The sequence below is a fragment of the Prinia subflava genome, chromosome 4 (assembly GCF_021018805.1).
Source record: "Prinia subflava isolate CZ2003 ecotype Zambia chromosome 4, Cam_Psub_1.2, whole genome shotgun sequence".
Lineage (NCBI taxonomy): Eukaryota > Metazoa > Chordata > Aves > Passeriformes > Cisticolidae > Prinia > Prinia subflava.
The window spans coordinates 19,186,626-19,214,621 of record NC_086250.1 but is presented as its reverse complement, the minus strand read 5'-3'; the positions used below and the strand labels follow the sequence as shown (position 1 = coordinate 19,214,621).

The 27,996-nt window shown below is 38.5% G+C and overlaps 1 protein-coding gene across 1 annotated transcript in view; it reads right to left on the bottom strand.

Annotated features, from left to right (window-relative positions):
• The window catches only part of RFX4 (regulatory factor X4), a 74,692-nt gene that overhangs the window by 20,009 nt on the left and 26,687 nt on the right, over nucleotides 1–27,996 (bottom strand). Inside the window, exons 6-15 of the mRNA XM_063394862.1 lie at nucleotides 23,274–23,335; nucleotides 18,422–18,635; nucleotides 17,502–17,579; nucleotides 15,514–15,677; nucleotides 13,437–13,537; nucleotides 11,531–11,589; nucleotides 9,837–9,981; nucleotides 6,459–6,553; nucleotides 4,894–5,011; nucleotides 217–336 (exon numbers count right to left, since the gene is read on the bottom strand). Coding sequence (XP_063250932.1) covers nucleotides 217–336; nucleotides 4,894–5,011; nucleotides 6,459–6,553; nucleotides 9,837–9,981; nucleotides 11,531–11,589; nucleotides 13,437–13,537; nucleotides 15,514–15,677; nucleotides 17,502–17,579; nucleotides 18,422–18,635; nucleotides 23,274–23,335 — 1,156 coding nt within the window. The remainder of the gene's footprint in view (nucleotides 1–216; nucleotides 337–4,893; nucleotides 5,012–6,458; nucleotides 6,554–9,836; nucleotides 9,982–11,530; nucleotides 11,590–13,436; nucleotides 13,538–15,513; nucleotides 15,678–17,501; nucleotides 17,580–18,421; nucleotides 18,636–23,273; nucleotides 23,336–27,996) is intronic.

Below are 27,996 nucleotides of genomic sequence, written 5' to 3'. Positions count from 1 at the left end.
TTGGAGACATCCAGAGTGACATTGTGAAGCAGGCAGTCAGAACGCATTAACCAGGGATGCCTCCCAAATGATTTATTTCACATCATGATAGAGGTAAAAACCTCATTGCTCCCAGATAAGTCTCAGCAAGTTAGATAAGGATAAAGATATGTCCTAACATAAAAAATAGAGAAACCAGTGGAATAAAACAACTAATGAATAAAAGAACATACTCACCTGTGCTTCCTTCTCCCTTCATTGCCCTCATTAACTCGTTAGCTTTCTCCTGACAATGGAGTGATTCTAGCAGGTACAATACATAGTCATCGAACATCAAGTGAATAAGGTGAAAAGACCCTGGTAATAAAGTGAACAAACAAAAAAGCCATTGATTGTCTCAATACACTCATTAAACCAATTATTACGGTACTCAGCACAAACAGCCCTGAGTAAAACTGCCTCCATGTACTGAAATATCTCTCTAACTCAAGGTAAGAGAGGTCAAATTAAAACCAGGGAGTAGCAAACTGTTCATTCCTGGATTTATACGGGCTTCTACAACCAGTTGTGGTTTAGGGTGCAAGAAAACTACCCAGCTGAGAGCTGGAACTTGAAGGATTCTTCTTCTCCTAAACTAACACTGAAAGTCATTTTTGACACTTGCACTACACTAGAATGGTTTCCTATTGTCTAAAGGACATATCATTTTCTGTCAGTAGCAGAATCTCAGATTGGCTGTCTTAGTGACACATCCTGGTATGAATTTTCTGAACTACCTGCACAAAAAGGAAGTGAGTTGCTTCCCATAATTTATAAAAAATACATATCAGGGGTGGTGAAGAAATGTTTGCCCTAGATCACAAATCACAAGAAAAAAAGATGTGCAAGAGACCACAGATGCATTTTGGGGAGGGAAAGTAAGAGGAGCAAAACACCAGAGCTGAGACCTTGTGCCATGTCCTCCTAAGGACTAACACCCATCTGCAGGGAGACACTGACAAGTATCAAGGTGGATTTTGTTCAATTTATGCAATAGACTCCATGACATCAAGTACCTGTAATAGTTCCAGACAGGACTTTATCATACCGTGGGTTTGGTTTTTTTAAAGCTTCTTTGTTCATTTAGACTTGCACAGAGTAGTTAACAAGTGTTCATTTAAATCATTGAGTAACTCTGACAAGTACAAGTATGGTAAGGTTAAAATAATAGCTCATCCAGCAGCTAGCTTAAATCAGAGAAAAATAATCATCTGAGATAGAAACAACTACTTCCAGACAAAAACTCCCCCAAAATACTTCATGTGGAAGTATTTCTTTGGAAATTCCATTATTGCATTTGAGGAGAAAAACTTTCATGGGCAAAAGATCAAACAAGTTTCAAATTCAATTGAATTTCATAATGACTGGTTTCCTCACAAGAAACTTAGGTTTATCTTGAAATATTAGCTTTTATCCCAATGAAGCATAACTACCCCTACTCCTTCTCTACTCAAACATGCTGCTGGAGGGCAGAAGAGGTTTGAAAGACCCAATACCCTTATTCAATTCTAGCTGGCAGTTCAGCTTTTAGAGTGACTCTGAGCACATTCTCTTTTTTTGTGACCCCGATGGTCTTTGTGTTTGATTCTCTCCCTCCATGCCTGCATGGTTTTGTTGTCACTGATACGAGCTGGACACACACCCTGGGAGGTGAACCTGTGCCCCTGTGCTCTTGGGCAAGGCAGCACAGAAACAGGGCACAGCTGACTGCAACACCTTTGCTGTGGGGAGGAAATCTCTGGCTTCTGGTGAACCTGAAGCATCCAGTTCTTAGTTTGTTTCATGTGACTAAGCAGATCAAAATGGTAACAGGTTTCCCCACACTTCCCAGGGTAAAAAGTGGGGATCTTCACTTAACTACTGCAGAGAACTTGTTTTCAAAAAATCCTTTGGGCTCAAAGTCTTGTTAAATAAAGTCCTATTCGATTTAGCAGTGCAATCAAGACAGCAGACATGGCTGAGCACCTTGTTAGGTGACCTAGGATTTCCCCAGTGGAAACCTAGATTTTCAAGAATCTCCACAAAATGCTCACTCTTCTCCTGACTACAGTTTTTCCGTTTTTCTATTGACTCTAGCGTAGTTACTCCTGATAAGTAACTTCAAGGTAAGAAAAACAGGCTAAAATGCTGGCAAAACTTCATGTAGTTGTATAAAGCTCAGGGTATTTACTATTTTTCATCAAACTCCTTACTCAGCCTTCATTAATAAAAAAGGAAAGTTGCTTGTAGTTTCATAAAAAATATTTGGAAGTACGAACTCTAAACATTGTAGTGCTAGCAAGGAAACAACAAGAACCCAAGATATGCTGTTTTAAAAAATGTCTTTGTTTTTGGGGGGTCTAACACTTTATTTTGAAGACTTGGGGTTGGCAATGCTGAATGCAGCATTTAAAAACACTCCAGTGCCCTTGTCACTCTTTTGAATTTCTCTCTTCCTCTCCTATTATTTCTCCCACTGTGTATTTTTAAGCTCTACATAGAGTTTTTGAGCCCAGAATTTGCATGAAAGACACCAGACAAACAAGGTTTTGACACTGAATGCAATGAATGCAATATTTTTATATTTTTAAATAAGTCAAACAAAGTGTAAGATATAGAGTGAAACTGATATCAGGGCATGCATTTCAGCCTCGCAGTGAATGGCTATTCAGCACAATGTGCCATAATTTATTCTGTGTTTGCAACCTACTGTTTCTCACATGAAACTGTTGAGTTCTTTCAAGTCTATATTTAAGCACAGAAATTGATCCAGTTGTAGCCAGCAAATCAATCACTTCTTTAGGAAAAGGTAAGAAGTCATTCAAGAGACTGTAGTTACAAGACTAAATAGCATTTGGCTCTAATTTTCAGGGGTTAACAGAAATCATGGCAATGCCCAGCTAAATCACAGTAAGTATCAGCATCTATTAAGAGATACAGCAACTATGTGTAAGTAAACAACAGTGAGATTTCCAAATCTGGAGAAAATAATGGACTTTCTGTTACTAATTAGTTACTTTATACACTGGGTGCATTACCCAAACATTGCCACCGACTGTGCCTTTGATATGCATAAGCAGGAAAGAGAGGCAGGGAGGGAGGGAGGCAGGCAGAGAGAAAATAGAGCAAGAGAGAGAGCAGCTTTTTTTTTTCTGCCAGAGATTCTTTTAACCTGTCCATGTCACCATGCTTAAAAGCTTTGCAGTCAAATCTTTGTGCCGTCACTCCAGTGCCAGGTGTTACAACTTCCTTCAATCAGATTTTGGAATCGTCTATTTCAAAGGTAAAAATCTACTGTCCTGTACATAGAAAAAATCCTGTCATCTAACACATTATTTCACTTTAAAAAATATTACACTGTGTGCATCTGCATCCACATATTGTTTGAGGTGGAAAAAATAATTAAAAATCACTCCACTGAAACAGTTCCCAGTGCAGTAAAAATGCAAAACTTTTTATCTAAGTTAAGAACAAAGGTATATAGATGTAAATATTTAGAACAGTAAATTAGTTTTTGTTTCTCTCCATAGAACTCACTTCATGGATATCTAATTCTGAAAAGCTAGAAAGAACTGTATAAATTAAGTGCAGAGAAGTTTCTGCCATCTAGCTCTGAGCTGTTTACATTCAGGGGTTATTCTCTTGGAACTGGCCCAACTCTAATTCACGAATAATATGTCAAATGGCTTTGCAGTAAAAGAATAGCATCATTCATGTAGATTACTACAAATTTGTGTCCTGTGGCTAAATAAAATTTATGACACTTGGGTAAGGATAACCTAGGCCTGATAGGATATTCAAAACTTCAGGGCTCCTCCTGCCTCCACTAGCATTGCACCTGAACAGGCTTGTGTTTTTTGCTGAAAATTGTAATCACCTTGGGGACACTCACTACCCTGATGTCATTAACACCTGTTTGGAAAACTCTTTTACAATGGAAATTAAAGTAGTTTCAAATTAAAACATAAACATGTCATATAAATAGATATTACATGAATTATAAATATAGAAAACATATTTTAATATATTTTATCTCACTGACAGTATCCAAATTTATGCTATTAGATGGTTCTAAAAGCATAAAGGACATCAAAGATCAGCCTGCAGAAAACCTTGCAGTTGTTCAATGCAATACTCATATAAAACCATTCTTTATTGATTTTTCTAGAAACCTATTTGGACAAATGTGCATTTATAGAAAGCATCTCTCATGCAAAGTCTTGTCCCAAGTGACTGAATGTTCACACTCATGGCACACTAGTCGAGTCATTCTTCCTTTTAACTGATTTTAATCTGAACTTCTTGTATGTGAGGACAAAGCCCCCTTTCAAACAGTGTGGAAAAGCAACATGATTTTTCATTTAAAAAGTAAAAATCTATTTTTTCATCCTGACCAACTTCTTAAGAAATGGAAGAGACTCTCTCCAGGTTATAGAAGCACACTCACTTTGCAAAGACCATTTTCAAATGCTATGTCCTTTAAGAGGAGAGCTGGCAAAGTGTTTCACTGGAGAGCTTTTCATCCACTTCAGCACAAAGTCATCTCTCTTGGCTCAACGCGTGCCCAGAGTGGTTTGGGTAAGCAGGCTCACTTTGCACTGAAGTGCATTAGGTAATGCTCCTGTAATGGACCCCCCCCAGCCGCCCTGAGACTGATCCCTGCAGCTCCTAAATGCAAACACAAGGAAGTAGCAACGTTTTCATCTCCCCTGACTGCGGCTTGCAGACAGACATCTGTCTGAGCATTATTTCCAAATGACAACAGCCCCAACCTATTTTTCAAGAGAGCACTGGGCATTTGAAAATTGGTTATGTTTTCATTTAAAATGTCCATTAAAGCTAGGATACAGATTTTTTTGACTGGGGCATGCAATTATTACAACAAAATCCAAGTACCGAAGCTGGGGGCGCTGTGCAAAGTCATATCCCGAATCACTCGAGTGCCAAAACAGGACCACATCAGGAGGAACTGCTGAGCTACTTTCTTCAAAGAGCCTTGTCTCTTGGCAGCTACCTGCAAGAAGAGAGATGTGTCTGACATGGAGAATCTTTCATTTCTACCAGCAATACAGCTGAATGATGCATATATCCACCTTCTCGTTTTGTATTGAAAAACCACTTACTGCCATCCTCACATTAAAATATACACTACAGATTAGAAAACCCAAACTCAAAATGGCCTTATACAGAAAACCACCTTATAACCATGGACAACCTTCAGGAAAAGGAAATGATAAAGTATTATTCAAGACTTGATCTCCTTTCTACATGATAAAAAGACTGCAAAAAAATTGCTCTGATCTTCATCTTAACCTAATTACTAAAATGTTCCTTCTTTCTTCCTAGTCAAGAAAGCAATTAATAATCAATAATGTTTGATCTACACTGCAAATTTATATTACTATTTCAAACGAGATTTAATACTGAATATAAAGTTTTTAGTTCCTTCTCAGTTTTATTTTTGTGAATTCACTTAGTCATTTTACTAGGAAAGATACTTTCCAAAAAGCCCACTTGAGGCATTAACTCTTCAAAAATGTATTTATTATAGCCATATGTGAGTTAGAGGATTAGGTTCACTCAATCAGCTATTAAAATTCATTTATTAAAATTCATGTCAAGTTCTTCATTAAAATTGACTGCTCTGGCCTGAATTTCTAATTGCATTCCACTGACTACACAAGAAGTTCCCCAAAACAATCGAAGTATTTCAAGTAATCTGGAGAATTATCTGGTTTCTATATGGCCATTTTATAGCAGAGAGGCAACGTATTTTGGTTTGGTTTGGTTTTACTTCTGAGCTCTAACAACTGGAATGAAGAGTTGAATTTCTAACAGAACATGCTAATACAAAGAAGTAACAGAAGTTAAAATAGTCGGTCATATGTTTTCATACTCAATGTAAAATTATGGTGATGCCAGATTGCTTTTGAAAATACATTTTAAAGCTTTGTTAGTAGGTTTCTGAATTCACTTAAAATAAAACACAAGTCCTTGCTATTCCATATCAGCTCAAAAGGAACATAAATGTGTCCTTTACGGAATGGTAACGTAGACTTTCATCCTTACATTTGACTGTATATAAATGAATTAGCTATCTTAAATATCATTTTCATTAAAATCTTAAGAGGCCAGATTATGTTTTTCTTTGCACTATACCATTAGGATGACTCCAAATTCATCTCTCCAAATCCCTGAAATATTGATTTGATCGGAAAGCTCAACCCTGTTCATTTTTGAATACCATCTTTTGGAATAAAATAAACAAGAGCAGAATAAAGCAAAATCCTGAATGCGAGCAATTCTCTATGAAATCTGGTGAGATTTTGCCCACTACTGCTTTAGTCTTGCTCATTACAAACTCACTTTTTTGTTGTTGTAATTGTTTTTACTTTTTCTAAAAATATATTACCTGAATAGAGCTCATAATGCACACCAGTGACTCACTCCTCCGTACCAACCTTTACAACACATCTGTCCACCATGGAGTCCAGCCACTCAATGTACGACTCAATGGGGGACTGCTCCTCCAGAAGGTGATCAAACTCCTGATACACTGGCACACAAAACAAACAAAAAAAAAGCCCACCTCAGAACTTGGATTCTGTTTCAAAAAAACCCACAGACAAATCACAAAAGGCTATCAAACGAATCACAAGTTTACTGTGGTTTTTTTGTAATAGATTGCTTAACTGAAACAAATGCATCTTGGTGCTGACCCAAAAATTTGTTGGGTCTCTTATTTTGTTGCTACTGAAAGTGATGCAATCATCGAAAGTGTTGTTTTAATGTGAACCAATCAAAACCTATTTTTTAAAATCAGTGTTTTTATTTAAGTTGTCTGGTGTGCCCAGAAGTGAAACGTTTATGGTGTTCTCTATGAAGAGTGAGAAACTAGGCCTTGACCCCAGTGATGAAAAAATGTCATGCATGAAATTGATTTAGGAATGCATAAAGAATTTTCTAGGCACCAAGTGAATGAGTATTGTTGATAGGGTGCTCATCTGTATAATGCTTTGGTTGCAAAAACATGATTTAACTGCTGCAAATCATCTATTTGCAATGCCAGACACACACACAATGTCCATAAACTTCTCCTTCTTCAAAACAAATTGCTATCAGTGCAGAAATGTTCTGCTTATTTTCAACAAGAGTTGCAAAAAGCAACCTGTATTCTTTTTGATCTTTTCCAAGTACACATGTTAATGTTTTAATACAAAAAGTTAAAGCAAGTCTTTCAGCTGCAGCCCTTAAAACTTCAAGTTCATTTATATATGACAACCAATGGGTGGAAGACAAAGAATCATGTGCTTTGACACCTCAACAAAGTGTTCTTCAACTCAGCTAAGATATAAGGCTCAGTAGGTCAAGAAGAAAGATACTTTCTATCTGCTGTGTTACAGGATGATTTCAATGTGCTATTTCAATTTACAACTAGTTATAAATATCAGGAGAAAGGAATTTCTCTCCTTAGGAAAGATAGTGAAGGAGGTGGAGGAGGCAAAGCATAGAGATGATAGCTAGGGAAATGAGCCAGAGAGGCTATCCAAAAATAATGCAAAAAACAGCCTCCCTGATTCTGTTAGATCAGGAGGATGAGCAGGAATGCATTTGCTGAACACCTGACAACAACTTTGTTTAACTGAGACTTGGAAAGGCTGTGTTACCAGAAACATTAATTGAGGAAGAAGGGGAATGATGTTTGGGCCACCCTGATCTTCTTTCATTCTTTTATTGAATGGGCAACCTCCCTTTATTCAGAGCAGGATCACAGAGAAATCTAAATGTTGTCTCCTTACCTGAGTATTTGGCTGGACAAAAACTGCCTGATACAACAGATGAAGTAATTCATATGCTGTGCAAAGAGGGGAGCAAGAGCAGAAAAACAAATCAGTTGCCTGCTTTGCTGCTGGAGCAATGCAACTGTGTACAATGACCTATTTGAGAAAATTAGATGTTTAGCCTTAGTGATTGTTAAAAATACCTCAACAGGATTGGAGAATGAGGGAATAAAGCAGAAATCATGTCAGAGATAGGTAGTCCAGCAGAACAGGAAAGAGGTTCTCTTATACCCGGTGATTTTTCTCTGTTTCTCTCTAAGTTTGTATAGGCTTATAAACTCTGCTTTTTCTCTAGTTATAGTAGCTGAAATTGTACTTCCTTGGTTATTAGTAACAATAATGGAGAATGAGTATGATAGAGTATGATGAGTATAATAGAGTATGAAAACGGGCCTTTAATCGATGCCATATAAGTCATACAAGGCACAGTGAAAAAATCTTTGATCAAGTAGAATAAACATCAAAGATGGAAGGTAAAATCTAGGTTCTAGAATATTCTCTATGTGTATCTTAACACTTCACTGGCATCCCGTCTCATGAGCTATTAGCTTACCATTTCTGACTAACTGCTTATTGGGCTATATAGGTCTAAAATATAGAAAAACTTGCACAATACCAACAGCATTCAGGAAAAATCTGTTTGATTTTATTACATTAATAGCACATACACAGGAAGATTCCTTAAACATTAAGGGTGTTCTGAATGGCAGCCAAAAATGATGCTGCTACTAGGGAATATATCTTTGAAAACTCTCTTTTTTGACTGGTGGTAGGATGCTGGATAGATCTTGAAAACATAACAGATGACAGAAGGATTCACTCGGGTTCAGGACTTCAGTCTCACTGTGTGCTACCTCCTTTGCTGCCATGCCGAGTTCCTATCTCCGCAAAAGGGAAGAGGGCCGTGAAATGAATCAAGGGTTAAGAAAGAGAAGAAAGAATATCAAGAACCTCTCCCTGGAAACCAGAGGTAGCAGAGAATGCAAGGCCCATCCCTGAACCAAGCAGAAGAACTGAAGTTGTTAGCACAGTGGGATGACTGCCAAAGTCAACCCTGTAGAGTCCAGGGTACATGTGAAGGTGTCACCCCTTGTGTTCCCAGCCACCCCCTGAAAGTTACCTTGCTAGCAAAGCTACCCTTGCTGGGCTCCCACAAAGGGTTGCCTGGGTTGTGCCCTGTTCAGGCAGATTCTGGGTAAAAGATGACTGGTCCTCCTCAGGACAGAGATGGCAATACAACAGGTGGGTTCACAGGAAGTGAGGTTGTGTGATGGATGCCAAAGACAAAGCTCTGTTGCCTCAAAACAACAAAACTCAGTGTGCTTCGGGTTACACCTGAGCTTATAACTATGCAATACTTGCTGGATGATGGAAGGGATATTTTGTATTTGCAAAAGATCTTTAATTGTATTTGCCAATATCTCCAAAGTCACTTTCAAGTCCATACCTTTCACTATACTAGACAGAAGCTAAATTAATGAGCTTGTCAGATATAGGACTTCTACTTACTCCTAAAAGTTCAGGGCAAAAGTTTATCCCATCAAATGCTCTTGGTTATGAAAGCACTGTGTAAAAAGGAGCTTTTTATAAACAAGTTGAAAAGGGACTCAAATACACAGCCGCTGAAGTGTCAAAGCCATTCAAAGGACAATTCTCCTGCAATTCTACAGCAGGAAAGATTGGATTTTCATGCATTCAGTGGTTAACTCACAGATTTAGTTTGCTCAGGTTCATGGAAAAATCCTCCTGAATCTGGGTGCAAGTTTTGTGCCATTGGCTGTTCTGGGCACTCAAAAGAAATGCATCAGGGAATGGTGCCCAGATCTATGCCCCAAAACATAAGACTTTGACAGAGCTTTGCCTGACATTTTGGTAAATGTCTCTATATTTAAGCCTCCAAGCAAACCAATGGCTGCAAAACCAGCACTACTTTCTCTGAGCTTTGTTTGCAGCAGGAAGCCAAGTTCACCTGGCTTTATTTGAAGGTTCTGCTCTTACATTGTATGATGAGCTTTCTGTGTTCCTCCCGTGAGTCCTCCATAGTATAGAGGGTTTGTTTGGTAATGCTATTCAGATCCACATTCCTCCAGTCCTCCAGCATTTGAAATGTGATGTCTGCACTGTGGATCACTGTTCTTGATGCCTGTAATCCAATCCAATCTATTCATTAGTTCATGCTTTATTAGGTTAAAAAATAGGCTTTATCCCCTTTTACGCTTCCTTAGCTGGGCTCACTAAGCTGATTCTCCTCATGGACCCCCGCCCACCAGCTTGATGTCTTATGGATATTACAGGGCCCTCTAACAAGAGAACTCTTCAGTCATTTTGCCTACTTTAATCAACTGCAAGTATTTTGACCGCATCCACCACAAAACCTAATGAGCAACACTAATCTGATGCTGCCATTGCTAGAGCCCTCAATCTCTAACAGCTCTGCTGGTTTTCATTTCAAGCTTCAGTTCAGAACAAAAAAGCAACAAGAAAAACCAATACCAAACAAATAAACCCCACTCAGGTGTGTACCCTCCCCTCTCTGGATCTATGAAGACTCATTCCTCCTTCAGCCACCATGAAAAGGTTAAAGCTCCTTGGCCTCCTCATCAGATCCATGTCTTGGCTGGTTGAGACAGGGATCTGCTGTTGGTAATGGGGGGATGGACTGAGGGTAAAGGAAGTGACACAAGGCCATGGTCATGTACACAGATCTCTGTACGTTAAGCAGAGATGATAACACACACCAAGGTTGTCAGCTTCCCCAAGGGAGTGATGCACTTGAAGAGTCCTTCACCCAGGAGATTTGATCCCAGGTTTGATGCAGAAAGTTGTGGTTTCTTTATCTCGATGTCCTCTGAATCGCCATGGTCGTCCAGAATTCAGTGATGGTCTATGATATTTGGGAAAGGTAGCACAGGTATCTCTGTCTCCACCACTAAAATAATGGCAGAAGAAACCTACCAAAAATTCCTCGCAGGAGTATTTTTTTATTTCCCTAGGGCTTCTTTCTGTGAGCTCATAGGGTTAACCTGGGGTTTTGGATACACCTTCCAAAAGTGGAGCTTTCAGGTGACAGGGAAAAAAACCTATCCTCTCCAATACATGGATGAAACATTAATGAATTCAATGCATTCTCTCCCTTTTTATACTACACAGAATTTGTCTTCATGACTTTTTACACATAATTCTGATGTAAACTGTTGAAAACCAAACACTTTGGAGCAGCTTCTATATTCACTTGCTATGGTTACAGGAACATGTCTATTTAAAACCCAGTTTAGCTGTTTTCCCTTTTACTAATTCGCATTTGATTTATAATTTACAATTAGACTTGGAATGTATTGTTGGGCATGTAGAAAATTTTCTTCCTTTGCAACTGGCCTAATGCAAACTGCTATGAAAGCAATGGAATGTCTCTCATTTATTCCCTGGAAATGAACCATCTCTTCAAATCAAATAACAATTTTGTTTCATGAAAGTACCCTGCTGAATTTAATGATATGGGGTTGCCAGTTGTCTAGAAAAGCTTTTTTCAGTGATTACTTTTTGATTTTGTAGAGGTGGCCACAACAAATGTTGAAGACAAATTGCTAATGTGATCTCCTCCCCTGAATAAAGTCCAACCTATCAATTCATAAAAATATTTGAAAAGTCAGTAAAAATGGCATTGAGTAAAGTTGGGTAACTGAAATACTTACTTGGCAGAGATGATTTAGGGACGTCTGTCGCCGCAATATTTGTGAGAATCTTCTGGACACTACAGGAAAGAACAGATAAATATTCATGTACTGTGCTAAATAAGGATAATTACTTCAGAAAGTATTAAATTAAACAAGAACAACAACAAAAAACTATATCCAGTTTCCTATACAAAATTGTCGCTACCTAAAATGTACTCAACTAGCCCAGTTTTAACTTATTTTAAACCTTGACCTAAACCCTTAAATCTGGATGCTCAATCAGTTTTACAGAGGCATATTACAAGCAATTATTTATAAATGCTGTGAATAATGAGATGACAAGAGAAACAGAGGACAATGGAAAAGCTTTGCTTGTTCAGCATAGCAAATTTTCTCTTGCTACACAAAGGAACTGGAGAACAGAAAGAACTATTTAATAGAAAGAAAAATGTTGGTGCAAGAGTAAGTGCACATAAAATAACAATAGCTACATTATGTGTGGAAATGAGAAAAGGTTGCTAAATCTTCGTGCAATCATGTTTTGGTGGAGTCTTGTAACTGGACTAGTAAGGGCTAAACTCTGATTCAGTTTCAGGTATTTGATCAAAGTTTCTAAAAGCAATTGCATGACATACTAATACATTACGAGCTGAAATGGTCCAGAAGGTACTTGCCAGTCCTCTGTTCCCAGTTCAGCTCTTTGCAAGTGATATGGTCTTTGTATTAAGATATTTCCTATTCTTGGAAAATGAGCTTTTAAAATGTTGTATTGTACTTTTTTTTTTTTTTTTTTTTTTTTTTTTTTTTTTTTTTTTTTTTTTTTTTTTTTTTTTTTTGTCTGAAATCAGTGACTTGTGAACTGCAAAAATGACCAAAGCTTGCAGTTCCTCCTGTCAGTGCCTCCACTGGCTGTGTACCCTATCACAAATTCTGATGAGGAGGAAACAGCTGCAGAAACAACAAAGGCTCATGTAAAAGGCAGGCTGCATACGATATTTTTCTTATATCAAAAGGACCAGATTTTCAGATCTATCCAAAGAGATGTTAGATGTGGTCACAGAGTGAGCTTTCTCTCCATACTGTACATAAAGGCAGTTAAAAAGTATAGATTGAGGATGACTAGATAGTGCACTGTCCATCTCTTTCTGTCTGCCTGTAAGATTGGCAAAGATTTTGCTGTTGAAGATTCTCAATATTTTTGAACTGAAAAAGGATGCGGTAAAGCATATTTTCAGTTCAGACTGTTTAATTTTTAAAATAAATTAGTAAACAATTCAAACCACCCTGAAATTAGTTGTTCCAACTTCCATCCTGACTGCTCTCAGTAACATATACACCTAATTTTCCACGCTGATCAAAATAGTTAATCCTTCTCCTAAATTAGGTTTTTTTTTTCCCTTTAACTTTGTGGTGTGGAATTTAGTGCTCATGAAAGGCAAAGAATTGAGAGCTGTGAAATAAAGCAGGCTTTATCAATAGGTGATGTGCACTGCAGGCATCTACAAAGCACGTCTGAAAAGGACTAGTGCCCTTTCCTGTGGTGACAGGGTAATTTGATCTCCTTCATTTCTAACTCTGGCACTTTTTTGAGCAAGGGCCTCAAGCTGTATTCAAATTCTGCTAGCCTAAAGGTTTAATAATTTTCTTTGCCTAATATCATCCTTAATATTTGCTTACTATCAACAAAATTAATTTCTTATCAGAACCCACAAGAAAGGAAAAGAAAATCTCATTTTGTGTGGTGACTCGTTTCACTGAATGAGATTGGTTCTCATGAACAAGGGGAGATTCTAAGTGAATGCAAGATTTATAATGATGACAGGTTTTAACTCCTGAAAGAATACTAGTCTCACTTCCAGTTCATTTGGAATCAATAAACATTGTCCATCCCAGTTCAACAGGAGAGAGATTGGGCAATACATACACTCAAATTTGATATTTCGTAGGTTTTCTGGTAAATCGTGGAGAGCTACTTTCAGCCACTCATCCAGTTGTTTTGCAAACTTTCGGATCACCTGCGTCAAACTGAAAAAAGGAATCACGTCACATCATGTTTACTCTGTGAATTGTACCATAAAAGCTGTGAATGTGGTGAAGACCATGAGTCGTTTATTTACAGCTCATTATTATGCAGAGCTGCTAACATATTTCAGTTTGTAGGCATGAAGAAAGACTTCTGAAACTTCTTTCAACTTTTGCAAGAAAAGCAAAATTTATCATCGTGTTCAAAACCTCACATCTCTGTACAGCATTGCTTTGATACTTACAAACAGTATTTTTATTTTAAATAAAATCATTCTCGCTCTCTATAAATATGAATTCACAACCGTTTAAAGAAGACAATAAATCAAACTTTGGATTTCAGCTCGGCTGTGTCCACATTTATACAGATGTGCAAGGAGATATTCAAGTGGAGCAACAACCAACTCTGCTGCAGGCCAGAGCCAGTTAGTGAGTGATGGTGGTGGAGAGGAGGAATTCTCAGGCCAAGCCCACACAGGTCGGGGAGCTGGAGGTGGAGCAGGACCTGCCTGCTTAGCCCTGCACAGGACTGGAACTTCCCCAGACAAGTGAAATTTCTCTCCTCTCTCTTGATACCCTTTCCTGATGGTTCCAGCATTTCCTGTTAAACTTGGTAGGCAGCTCATTCTGCTCTTCTCTTTGGAATCCTCAGTAAAAAATGACAGTTACCAGGAAGAGTTGCAGAGTGTTGTGCAGAGGGTCCTAAGAGTTGGTTCTGACAGACAATGCTGCACTGCCTGCAGCACTGTTAGAAATGCACAAACGAGAGAGAAAAGATACAAGGAATTTCCCCCTTTCAACCAAGAAGCTTTTTCTGTTTGTACTCCTAGCACACTACACGGACAACAGAGGTGGTAAAATAAACATGGCCATCAGCCTGCTCTGCTCCACAAAAACACGCAAAGAGAACAGGGCATGGATGACAACTGCTGGGCTCACTAAAAAGTGCCTTTTCTGGATAGTCAGAATTTGTTCCCAGGAAGTATCTCAGAGGATTCTGGCTGAGTCAGCAAGATTTCCTTCAGGAGCTTCCATCGCAATGAGACCCTTCTTCACCCCCTCCAGTGCAGGCTATGGCTTAATAGCCACAATCTGGCCCTTTATATGCATTACAAAAGTCTATATTCACACTCAAGTCTCTCCTTATTTGCTATGAAAGAACTAAGCAGCTTGAGAAAAGGACTGCTGTTCTGTTTAATCCTTCCAATGAAATAGATTTGGGGGGGGGTGAGGGGCAAAGCCTGTAAAAATGTACATGTCCTATCAAGAACAACCCATGCTTCTAGCAGATTTCTTGTTTAAAATACTTTCACTTCAGCAATCATGAAATGCAGGTAAGAGAGCAGAGTAACATCAGTATAACATTTTACTTGACTAGAGGCATTTTAAAATCTTAAGGACTAACACATAGTACCAGTAAAAAACTCCTAGAACAATATTCTTAACAAATTTCTCAATGTCAAGAACATATCAGTCAAATAATATTAAAGGTGTACAAGACTATTTAGAAAAAGATGGCTTCCTGATGTGCATATATGTAAAACCAGATGGGAAAATAAGTTGACTGCACTCAGTGACTACTATTTTTGCTATGGATTGGTGATCTCTGTCCTGCTTTACTCTACAAACAAGGATTCTTGGACTCACGTGAATGTCAGGTAGGAAGAGAGCAGCTGAAATTTACCACACAGATTGGAAAAGTGAATTTAGTTTGGGTTTAGCTGAACTTTAAGAAAAAAAAAAAAGAAGGTGGTATCCTTCATCACATAAAAACCCCTAACTCCCCAAGTTTTTCATAATACAAGTCTTGTTAAAATCTGAACATCTTTTCAGGAACATGTAAGCTCATCAACTCCTTTCAAATGACACTGTGATTTAAAGTCAGAAAATGGGTGGCAGCAAGCAGGTCTCCGAGAACTGGTGTCATTCTTGAAGAAAAGAAATATAACAAAGACAGCAGAGCTAGAGGGGGTCATTACCTGTCAGGTAAGGCTTGTAGTACCGTTGGCATCAAAACTCCAGAAATTGCCTTGTACAGAATTGAGTCACAAACTCCCACTATATTCACTACAGTTGAAGAACCCAGAACGGGCAGCATGTGAGGAGGCATCCCTTGCCAAAAGTGCAGAAGAAAACTTTGAACCTGCAATCACAAGAAGAAGCAGGAATGTTAAAATTAAAATAATCAAAGGCCACAAATGCCATTCTCTTTACATGATCCTGCTTACACAGTATTTGTTTTAATCCCAGAGCTGGACTAATGGGGTGCAACACAGGCAAGGCATGTTCCTTAACTAGACAGGCTCGTGCTGTAACACAGCACACAAAGGGATAATCAACCAAAGGGTGAGGAGACACTTGGGGTTGGTGACAGGGAGTCTTTGTGTCACTACAGTAGAGACACCCATGGGAGTCTCTGCCTTTTTACCTTCCATCAGTGGCTGATGAGTTTAACTCTTTGGTTTCCACATGGCAAGTCTTTTTCTCTCTCTTTGCACTCTGTCCCTCCTTACAAAGGAATGCAATCTAGGCCTTGGTGGAGGGAGGGAGCGAGGGAGGGAGGGAGGGAGGGAGAGGAGGCTAGCAAATGGTTACTAGGGTCAATATACCATTTTCTGTCTTTACTTCGGAAAGAAACACTACACTTTTGGATTTTATCTTTCTTCCACTATGAAGGAAAGTGGAGAAAAAGTGGCAAAATAAAAGAAAAAAAAGAAAATAAGGGAGAGACTTCAGACACAGCAAAATATAACTCTGAAAATTTTAATGTAGGAAATAATGATGTTATTCAGAGAATAATATGATCAGTTCCACAGGGCTCCGAATGATAACTTTCTGCATGCAATCTGTAGTGAAGTAAGCAACCACACCACATGTAGCAAAGAGTATTTGCCATTTATATATTGTTGCTGCTCAGCCCCTTCCCTACTATAGATCCTGATAAGCCTCATAAAATATAGCGTCTTGCTCTTAAGAAACTATTCTGAGACTCACCCAGCTAAATTTCCTGAATGTGTCAGGTATTTTTCTTACACAGAAACTTCTAGACTCAGTACAAAGGTACAAAACCAGCTTTGAACCAGAAGAGTGTAAGAATTAAGCAGTAAGAAGAAGAAAAGCAAGGAATTTTTCCTATTGCTCAGAACACAGAGTCAAAAGACCCATTTCTTTTGATTTTTTTTCCCCACGATCTGAGTATCGTATTTGAATCAGGTCCTCAGTATCTCTACAGCCAGATTTGTTATCCTAGATAAGGAGCCATCTTCCCATGTAATACAAACCTGCTTGCATTACAGTCATGTTTCATTTTTCAGCTCTAATTGTAGAGCTGTCTGCGTGCACTGCCAGAACCCCCTCAGATTCAGTCAGGTATGAGCAGGTACAAGCCTTATCCATCTCTAAGGGGTGGTTTTAACTGCTGAGTGGTATGTGTGAGTTCCTAGCTGCACTGCAGTACAGCTGAGCAACTGGACACTTTAGCCATGGCTCTCTGGGATATCTGGGAGGCTGTAATCCCCCCACCACTCTGCATCGTTGTTAACAGACCAGCAGAGCCCACTGTTGTTGCTGTGACACCTGCCCTGGCTCTGCGGAGCACTCAGAGGAATTCCTTCAGATGGCTCAGTCCCAACAAAAAGCTTTGAAAAGCTGTGGTGGACACACTTCTCAAGTTGTAAGAACTGGATTGTCCAACATCTTGTAAGGGGATATTGCTACCTTAATCCTGCTGGAGAACAGAGGGAAAAACATTCTCATTGCTTTTGTTGCTCCAACTCACCCAGCATTATAAGTGAGATTTAGTGCTATCAGTCACATATTAGATACCCAAGTCAGCTATTGTTCCTTGCTCCTGAAAAGCATTGAGCACTACAAACCCCTAAGTCTGTAATATAACATACAAAATAAGCTCTCAAATCCATTGATACCTTATGTATCATTAAACTGCAACTGCAGTTTCTAACCATACCTCATCAAAGTTTGCTCTTATTACAGTGTCTAGTATCCTCTGACAGTGAGTCCTATACATCATAATAAAGGTCGAAACCTGAAAAAGAATGAGGGAGACACGCAAAAGATCATTCTGCTTTAAGAAATCCACTTCTAAAATATCAGAACGCAGAGCACAGAAAAAGCAACTTTTCTTCTTATCTATGCACAACTGCAAAAATAACAAAATCAGTTAAAATGTACATAGATTAGCTGTAAGATGAGTTTTCTTCTCAAAAGTAAATTCTCCCTTTGAATTCATGGATTTTTCTGTCAATAGGATTCTTCAAATGTAAGAGGAGCAAAAAGCCTCAGTGAGATCAAAGACGAGAATGTGGCCCTAATTAGGACATAAAGAACTAAAAACCCCTATTCTTTTGTCTACTTCACATTGATACTACACATGTGAATAGAACCAGAAACCTAGCAAGCTCAGCCAACAGGAGCCAGAGAATTTTTGTCATACGTGCAGATAGACTCTCTGAATGTCTAGTCTAGAAGAATAAGAAATGCACTAAATCCCTCTCTGCTCAAGAAAGCATTAGAACTGTTTGCCAGTTTGCCATCGAGTGTGTTCACAGATTAGAGGGCTGTAACATATTTTAAAAGTTGCCCTCAAACATCACTTAATTTTAAAAGCTGCCCTACTGTATGTAGTGTAACTTTTGTAAAAAGTGCATGTGCATTAGAAATATTGTACAGCTGATAATGTCAGCTCCCCTTTTTAAGGGAAGGTATTTCTTCCTATTAGATGAAGTAATTCAGCCCCCCATAAATCAAGTCAAAGCATTATTAAACTTACTCTAGTTTAAAGTCTTTATATATTAGACAGAGCTTTCATCCAGAGCAGGGGAAAAAAAGAAACCAAGACAAGCTGAGAAAAGATTTCCAAAGCGTTACCTTCTCCTCTGGCAGACTGGCTGGCAGATTTAGATCTTTGACATTTGGAAACTCTGGCAGCAATGTTCCCAGTTTGGATCGTGGTGAATATGCCACTGTCTGTTTGGTTACTTCTTTTTTTCCTGTTTCATTGACCCAGGCTGCTCCTTTTTTAGAATACATCACATCATAATACTGGGAGTTTTCTTTCACTGCAATTCCATAATAATGGTACCTGATACATAGAGATGTATATTTTATAAAGCAGATTGTTTGAAAATTAAAGAAAAATATACAGAGGCAAGGGAAACTGATAATGCAAATGATTTCTACAGCAAACAATTTCTACAGCAAAATAGACAGAGCAATAGTTTATACATTATTAACAAGCATTGATTCAGCAGCAGAATACTGTCGTAATATACTGAGCTTCAAATCTTCATTCCTGGTGCTAAAGTAAGGTGACTCTGTTTTAGGGCAGGAAAATGATGTACTTCCATTTTTTAACTTCTTAATAAAAACCCATCCTAAAGCTACGTGTTGGCAGAGCTCTGCTGTGCAGCTGCTCCTTTAGTTCACCAATAAGCAGAGGTACAGAGCCTCTGGACTGGCCGCTCTCTTATTTCAGCTCCCTGATTCTCAGGCTGTTGAGGGCTGGTTTGGTCCCTGAAAATTGTAAGTTGTTACTGTAAACGAGTTGATGAGAAATGTTTCAAAATTTGAAAGCACTTCAGCAAGAAGGCAGGGGAAAGGCTTGTCCTGGAAAGAAATGAGTGGCAGGAAATGTACAGTTCCAATTATTTGCCTCATACCCTAGCATCAGCACTGGGCTTTGGTCGGCAAGGGAGAGGACACAGCAATAACTCTGTCTCTGGGGCACAAGCTTGAGCTACCACTCTTTAAAGCTATCAGCTTTATTACAGGTGCTGGTGGAAGCACTGGTTATCAAGAGAAACTCTTGCATCAAAGCAGCAGATATTTTATCTTAGTCCTTCTGTAATTTCCTAACTTTTATTTCAGTTTCTTAGCTGCAGGCACTCAACTCATCAGCTAAATTAATAGTGATTACAAAAGGCATCATGAGATTGCATTGCTGGTATACTTTTGCTTCAGCCAAATCCTACACAGACTTTTCAATGGTCCTCCACTTTTCTCCTTATAGCCTATCAAAAGCCTATCAGATCATCATGAGACACTTTCTTCTGGATCCCCCTATGATGGCACAAGAAGTTTCCCTCTCTGGATGCTTCTTTGACTCTTCAGTCACTTAAAATTCCAGAGTGCTGCCACCACCTGTGTTCATTCAAATAGACACAAATTCACTTGAGGCAGTTTTACAAAGGTCATCAATCAAATTAATTAAAGAGTAGCATGTAAGTGATGGTAGTTTAAACTAACCAGTGACTTTTCCCTTTTTCCACTCACAGTCATTCACTCATAGACCAGTGCATGTCATAATCCCCAGCAGAAAACCGTGGCAAAGAGCTGGAAGCCCAAACTTTTCTATCAGCAGACATGGGCTGAGAGGAGGCCTGAGGCGTTGGAGCAAATTTTTAGTACATGGCTCCTGGCCATACCCACCAAGGACATTCCCTATTTTCTCTTAAAAATAAAAGCTATCTTGAACTTTATATTGAATAATCCAAGTGACATAACTTAAAACATTACACTGACATGGTATGAGTGGAATTTCCTAGCTTCAATACCTGAGAAAGCAACAGTATTGGCTCCAAATTTTGCCATCAGAGCTTAGGGCAGAATATGCATTCTATACAAGAAACTGGGCTCCAGACTGTTCCTAACCTGTTACAGGTAACTAATAGCAAGTTGTTAGAACACCACTGTGGAAGTTTGGCTTTGTTTTTTTAGCTTGAATGGTAACACCTCCAGCTCTTGGTTTAAGTGCCCAGTTTAGTCCCTGGCAGCTGCCAGGCCAGCACTGCACATAAGAGCCATAAAACTCACTCATGACCTGTGTGCTACACCTGGGGAACCCAAAAGGAAATGCTCTAGGGAGCCAGCAGCACAAATTGCTCAGGGAAAGGCAGGAAGAGGGAAAAAGTCTGAGCAACCAGGACTGAAAGGCTTGTATCATTTGAACAGGAGTCAGTCTTGTATCAAGTTTTGTCTTAAAAAAAAATCAAGCCTGGAAAATGTAGTAGAATTTCACTGGGCAGCGTTTAATTCCTGGTATATTTCACTTGGTAGTAAACTGCATAAAAGAGGTTTCCATGTAGCTTCAAAACCATACAGACAGCAGTAGCAAAATTGACTCCAAAATTTTTCTACATAGCTGCTTCTTTCAGTAATTTTACTATCCCAAAGGGCAAAAACTCACTGGAGTAGTTTACACAGATTCTTTTCCTTTTTTTTTTTTTTTTTTTTTTTTTTTTTTTTATCAGGAAAAAAAATCAACTTAGCTCAATAAACAGGGCTTGAAAGTTTGATATGTAGAAGAATAACAACAAAATAGTTTTTGTGTTAAATGCTTTTTACTCTCATTGATCTGTTATATACAGCAATCCTTTAAAGAAAAGCAAAATTCCCTTCACATCATGTGGCTTCCACTGGTTTAACTCACACCTCGTGTACCAAATTGCAGAGCTGCAGACTACAGTACAGAAAGAAATTGGCTTTTATGTTCAGCTGCCTTCTCACGGCTCACCTGTGGTGGAACTGTTTTTAAGCTCAGTATGACAGAGAACAGCTGCATGCTCACATCAATAAACCAGCTGCAAAACAGAAAGCTCAGAACTGATGAGCAAGACTACAGCACATTGTAGCTCTGAACTTTGTAATGTTACAGGGCAGCCATGCTATAAAAAGACTGAAGGCAGAACATTGTGAAGTCAGATAATCTTAACCACATCTACGGATGAATTTCCTTTGGCAGTAGCAGGGAAGCAGAATGAAAATAATACTGGCAGCAATTGGTCAGCACAGCTGGTGATAAAGGGACTGAAGTGTTAATGCCTAAAGTAATTTCTTTACGTAACACTTAACTGGAATGCAGTCAGATGTTTCTGAAAACAAAACCAGAGCTCAGTTACAGCTGTGCTGGGTCTACCAAGGAGAGTATTTATCTTAAAATATAGCATGCAGGTAGTCTCTGTGTATATGACAGAAACCCCTTACTTGCTAGATAGGGAGCAGAACCACTGCACAAGCATGAAAGGAGTATGTGACATGAAAGCTGCTCTGACAGGCAGGCAGGTTGGGGGAAATTATGCAAGAAATTTTAAGTCCCAGTGAGAGTAAAGAGACAGCTTTTGGAGGTGCAAGACACCCCTAGTCAACAGATCAAGAGCATCTTGCCCTCTGAGAGACTCCTGGAGCTGTGGGAGGAGCTCCACTTTGGGAATAAAGCAGCACTCACTCCTTATATTAAATGGAAGGACAAGTAACAAAAGTTGTAGCTGGTGCCAGGATGATTTGATAGCCAATACAGAGTACTCATATAAATGTGTCCACAAAGCAACCTGTACACACTTTCACTCTGTCTTTATGAATCTCCACAAAACTTCTATTCAGTACTAAATCCTGTCTCTCTGATTATGGTCCTATCACACTTTCCTAGTGTACTGTTGGGCTAGCTCAGAATTTCCACCTGAGAGATTTCTGGTGGCTTTGAGGAGTGATGTTATGGCAACTCTGAATTTGCATTTGGGACCATTCCCAAAATCAAATCTTCAATTAGCTGCTTAAATATGTCTGCCCTAGAAAAAGAAAACATAATTATGAAAACCACGAAAATATCAAGCTGGGTGGAAGAATTTTGTCTCATCAAAGAAATACTGCTTGGTATGGACCACTTACTAGAAGAGCACAGTAAATTTGTCTTTAATGGCATTTCTTTTAGCATCTCAGTTTCTTTATTCTTTAAAAAGCAGGTCATTCTAACTTTAGTATGTAAGCACAGTCTTAATAGCATATTTCATTCTCAGCATTTAGCCATACTGTGGTTTTCAGGCTTTACTTTGAAAGAGAAGCTTTACCAACAAAATTTTGCAAACACACCATCTCACATTTTCATGCCCCCTTCCACATTTTTTCACTTGTGATCCAAGACACTCCACTTTTGCTACTCTGTAGGATTCTGTGAAAGCTAATCAAGAAAAGCAGATTTTATTATGTGAGGGGCTTTATACTTGCCACCAAAAGATTCAAAGCTCCCCTGGAAAAATTTCTTGGGGTCCACAAGCAGAAAAAAGTGTAAAAACATCACTGTATCCTCTACATAAATTGGTAGAATCACATCTTATCAACAACAGGAAAAAGTCAAATACCCCAGGAAGTGCATTCTGAATCAGTTTCTCAGTCTGGAATTAGGATGAAGTGTTTTCAGAAAATACCATCTTTTGGGCAAGGCAATAAGCTAGTTATTTAATCACCTAAAGGTATGTTGGATTTTGTTACATGGGGGAAATGGTGGTTAAATACAGTGGTTAAATGGTGGTTTATTTCAGTTTAGGTGGACAATTTCAGTTCCTACCTGAATTCTAAAGTGCATTCTGACACTTGTTCTCTAGCCTAAAACATGATGCTAACCAGTTGTTATTTCCCAGCCTCCAACAGTGGCTCCATTACTCCTGAGTGTGAATGTCCTCTACATTGTGTAAAGTGAATTGAGATGAAAAACTGTATGGAAAATACTGCAAATCAAATCAGTCAAAGGGCTCCATTAGACCACCTTTGCAGGATCACTGCTGAATCTATAAAGACTGCTGAGTCTATAAAGACTACAATAGAACCTCCATCAAAGTTGTTTTTAAGTCCTCAACTGCACAAATAATTCCCTGTTCTTATTCCCCATTCTGGAAAGCCAGAGCCAGATGGGGCCCTGTCAGAGATGATAAAACCATACACTGCTTACTTTGACTGGCCTCTTGTTCCAAGTCTTCTTGTAGTTAGTTGTGGAAACTGTTGTCTTATTATCTGCAAATAAATAGAACTGATATTAACAGTAATAGAAAAGCACATTTACCAACACTCAATTTAATATGGACTTTTAAGACAGAAAAGCAGAAAAACCAATAAAATATGTGATAGGAGAAACCAGAAACAAAGCTCTTGATTTTTTTCCATTACTGAAAGAGGGGAAAGAGATTTTAAACTTCACTATAATTCCATTAACTACTATTAATTTAAATGCTTTCAGAAGTTATTTGAGTATAACATATTTCTTTAAAAATCTAAGATCAGTTCTGCCTCTAAACTAAGGAAGACTGTAATTAGAATTGCCTTACTACTTATTTATGTCACTTGGGGGGATCAACAAAGTTCTCTACAGACCTTCACAAACCTGCCATGAAACCCTTATTTTTCTCAAAGATGATTCCCTGAAAAGATTTTGGTATTTGACAGGGGCATCATTTCTACCAAGGAAAACCCATCATGGCATTTTTAAAGATACCTCATAATCAGTTTATCCTCTATGGAAAACAAGTGGATCTCAGAAACAGCAGGATATCACCAAGAATCCAACCTCTAGTGTGTTAGCAGACATTAAAAGAACAATTCCTTCAGTGCCAGTTGCATTTAAAGAAATAAATCAATGAATGTAGATTGTGCCTTGAGTCATCAGAGCCTCTATCAACCAGGCTAATCCTGATGGAAAAGCTTTGCAGTTGTTGCTAGAAAGGAGATGCTCAGCACCTCACAGGATTGAACCACATTCTCACTGGGGTCCTGCAGTAGGAGGGAAAGTTTTCTGTGAGAACAGCGATGCAATAAAAACTGCAGTAAGCCTTGAAGATTTACTTGCGAAGGAGTCACTCCCTTTCAAAGTTTGTAATCTATTCTAATTGTGGTTTTCTTACATAAATTGATAAATGCTTCCTATTTGGGGGTAACACCAGCTAAGATTAGAGGAAGACAAGCCTGCAAGATGGAATATAACTGTTCAACTAGGAACAAAGTCAATTTCAATTGATTAAATAATATAGATTTTTTTCTATTAGCCATTTTCCCACCATGATAAATATTTAATCCTGATTGATGACTGAAAGCTTTGGAACATGTATTTAGATCAAAAGGTACTATATAAATAAAGACATTACAATGTCACATATTTGACCATTTCTTCAGTACTTTTTGAGGGGCTTTAGCAAAGGTACAACCATCTTCCCTTAGAGTAATGTAAAAATTGACCTGTGTTGGTTTCCAAGAGCTTTGCACAGGGTGGCTGATGTCAAAAATGCAGCAAAGACTCAGAGTCACTAAGTTGTTCAGCTTTAATTTCTGGAGCAAAACTTCAGCAAACAGTAAAACACTTTTGTGGAGCTGTGAAAGTTCAGCCTAGCTGTTTGATAAATGAGCAGACAGGCAAGCAGCCCTTCTTTCTTTTTTTGTATGGATTCAATGAAGCCTGCCTAAAGAACACCACATGCTGTTCCAGCTACTGATCTAACATTCCGCAACATCTCAGCCTTCCAAATTCCCTTTAATTACACATTAATCCCACCCCTCTCTCTTTCATTTTCTGCAGACAGGGTTGGGGGCTCCACAAGGCTGTGGGAAAAAAGGCAGTGTTGAAGAACTATTTTCTGAGGATGAGGGTTTTTTTGGGCTAGGGGATTTTTTAAAGGTTGGTTGTGTTAGTTTTTTGATTGGTTTTTTGGGAGTGTTTTTTGTGTCAGTTGTCATTCAGAAAATACTACCCCTCTCCAAAAGCTGCTCTTACAGCAGTTGACTTAATATTAAAGATAGTTTTGCTCTATTTTTCCTTTTGGAACAGCATCAAACCATATTACTTTCAAGTCTTTCTAGTAACAGTGAAGTGTTACAATGCACACTGTAAATGCTACTTTATGAACCATATGCCATGGGAGTTACTGGAATTTAAATAAATCAGCCAATTTTCTACATACCAGGGCAGAGGTGATCAGGAAAAGAGAATAATAATGAAGCAGTTGATCAGATGATCCCTTTTTCTTTTCTTTGTTTCTTTTTCAAATCCAGCACATTTGAAAGGAGATACACCCCTCAGAATGTATCTTAAAAGTATGCATCACTTAAAACATTATTTCCCAGTAATTTACAAAACAAAACAAAACAAGAGAATAATTTTTCCAAAGCAAAGCTTTGGAAAAAAAATCAGGACTTTTTAATCTAATGCTGCTTATGTAAAATATAACATGGTATACTTACACCTAGGTGCTTGTACACATATGCATGGTTGTTAATGTCTGTGTTTGAAATAAAACAAGTCAAGTACTAAAAGAACTCTCTGTTCATATAAGTGTTTACATTCAGCTATGCTTATGCAAATCTCTGTGCAATGATACTGGTAAAGGCAGAAATATTACCCTGAAAAGGGAGAAGAAGTCAGATCAGGCAGGACAAAGTGGAGTTCACTGTGTACTGAAATCAGTGGAAAAGGCAGAGAACCCAGTATGTGGGGTTTTAAAAATTTAAATCATTGTCAACCTGAAAAATCACTGCACAAATATGTCATACTTGGTTTAATGTTTATTAACTTTTAAAAACCTATAGACAAAATGTGTTAATTTTACAGTTGTGTGGGGAGGGAAGTGGGTTCTAATTGTCAGACGTGGAAATCTAGGTTTGGATCTGAAAACCAAATTGGATCATCTTCCTCCCATCAGTGCAGTGAGGTTTGCACAAGCAAATGAATCAAGACCAGACCACGCAGTCTGAGCTGCTTTCTGAATGGAAAGTCCCTGTTCTCACAGCAGTTCTGGCTTCTCAACAGAAACTGTGGTAAAAAGATCTCATGGGTGGTATTCAAGGGAATTTTGGAGTGAACAGAGCTTTTACCATTGTTCTTCAGTAGAGCTAAAATTTCATCTCACACTTCTCCAAAGTGACCATAATTCCAGCTGCCCTGTAAGATCTGCTGAGTAAAATGGTGGAGGTTTTACATTTTCTAAGTACAATTTCACCTAAGTTACATGGCTGTTTTGACTGTTGGGCATTATTTTAGGCTACCCGGCTTTCTGGTTTTGAAACAGAGGTAGACCAGGAATTTCACATGGAAATAGCTTCTGTTCCTACTACATTAGCCTCAGAAAAAAATGTGCCTCAAATTTCTTTCTCAATTACTGAACTTTAGTGTGTTCTCTCTCTCTTTTCTCTGTACTCTGCTTAAGACATGATCTTGCCTTCTGCCTACAGAAGATCTTCTATGCCTTTCTTGATTAAAATCAATAATATTAAGAACTGCTTCATCCTCTGGTGAGTGCCTACTGCATACATAAGATGCAGACAGAAGCCATTACATTATAGAACAACATATAGATAGTTTACCGTTTTCAGAGGACTAGTATATCCAGGTCAGGATTTGTTTAATATTGCTGCAGGCAATCCTGACAAATGGTTTTTGGAATGTGCAGGTAGATCACATGGGGAGATAACGGGATTTTTATCCCATTTCAGCTTTTTAGACCTAGCAGAAGTGTCTGTATAAACTCAAATATCTAGTTACTTGTATTTTTGGTCATTCTTACGGCAATAAAAATGAAATAGGTTACTTGAACATCCATGTAAAACACAGAAAACTTTATGAGCAACAACTAGAAAAATTCTTCTGTAAGGGTCTGTATTAGAGTCTGCACAATCTTTTAACCTTGGGCACTGCTACCTGCAGGAGCTGTTCTGTTACACACAAATGGCTCCAAGGGTGCATTCCTTCAACCTGATTACTGCCAGCTGTCATTTCTGCCACTGCCTTTCCCCCCATATCTCCAGAACTGTAACATTACAATGAAAGCAGATCCAGGCTTAGCGTTAAAATGAGGAAATACAGAATCACAGAATGGCTTGAGTTGGGAAGGACCTTAAAGATCACCTTATTCCAAACATTCTGCCATGTGCATGGGGATTCTGCTTTCACCACTACGCTGTGACCCATCACTCCTCATCGCATTCACTATCAAACTCTGAACTCTATGTTTCCCAGTTATTCCATCTAAAATCATCTATGATAGTTAAAACTAATCAGGGAAAAGAAATCTTATAAAGCAACTTATGTGTCTGTCTTCACGCAAACAAAAAAGGATGGAAGAAACCAGAGACACCTGGAAACTTCTGAAGTAACTTTTTTCCTTCCTCCTTTGTCAAAATATTGAGTTTTCCTCTGGGACAAAAGGCAGAGGATGGCTTTTAGAAGTCTTTTTGCTGAATAATTTAAATTTCTGCCTTTCAAAAGGCATGATCATTTTGTTAGTGCACCTGATCTGGAGGGATGTTATTCTTCATTACTCACATTCCTTTCTACTTGACATAATTCTAGCCTTGCTTCCAGAACTTCACAAAGCAGAGAAATAAGATCAAATTAGGTTGCAGCCCAGCAATTGCACAGTCCCAGAATGAGAAACGGATCCCTGGCTCTGCACTTACTAGCGCTATGAGATTCTAGAGAGATTCTGCATGCCATGGAATAAATTCTCTTTCCTCCCATAACAATTCTTCATAACAGGGCTGGTTCTGTTTCTCTCAATTCAGGTTTCAGGTCCCATATGTAGACAGCATGCTTTTCTTTTATGAAGTCAGGTATAGAAGATGTGTTTATTTACCAGCTTCTATTGTGGTGTTTTGCCATGGCAGCAGCAAAGAAGTCAGTGATACCAAACAGT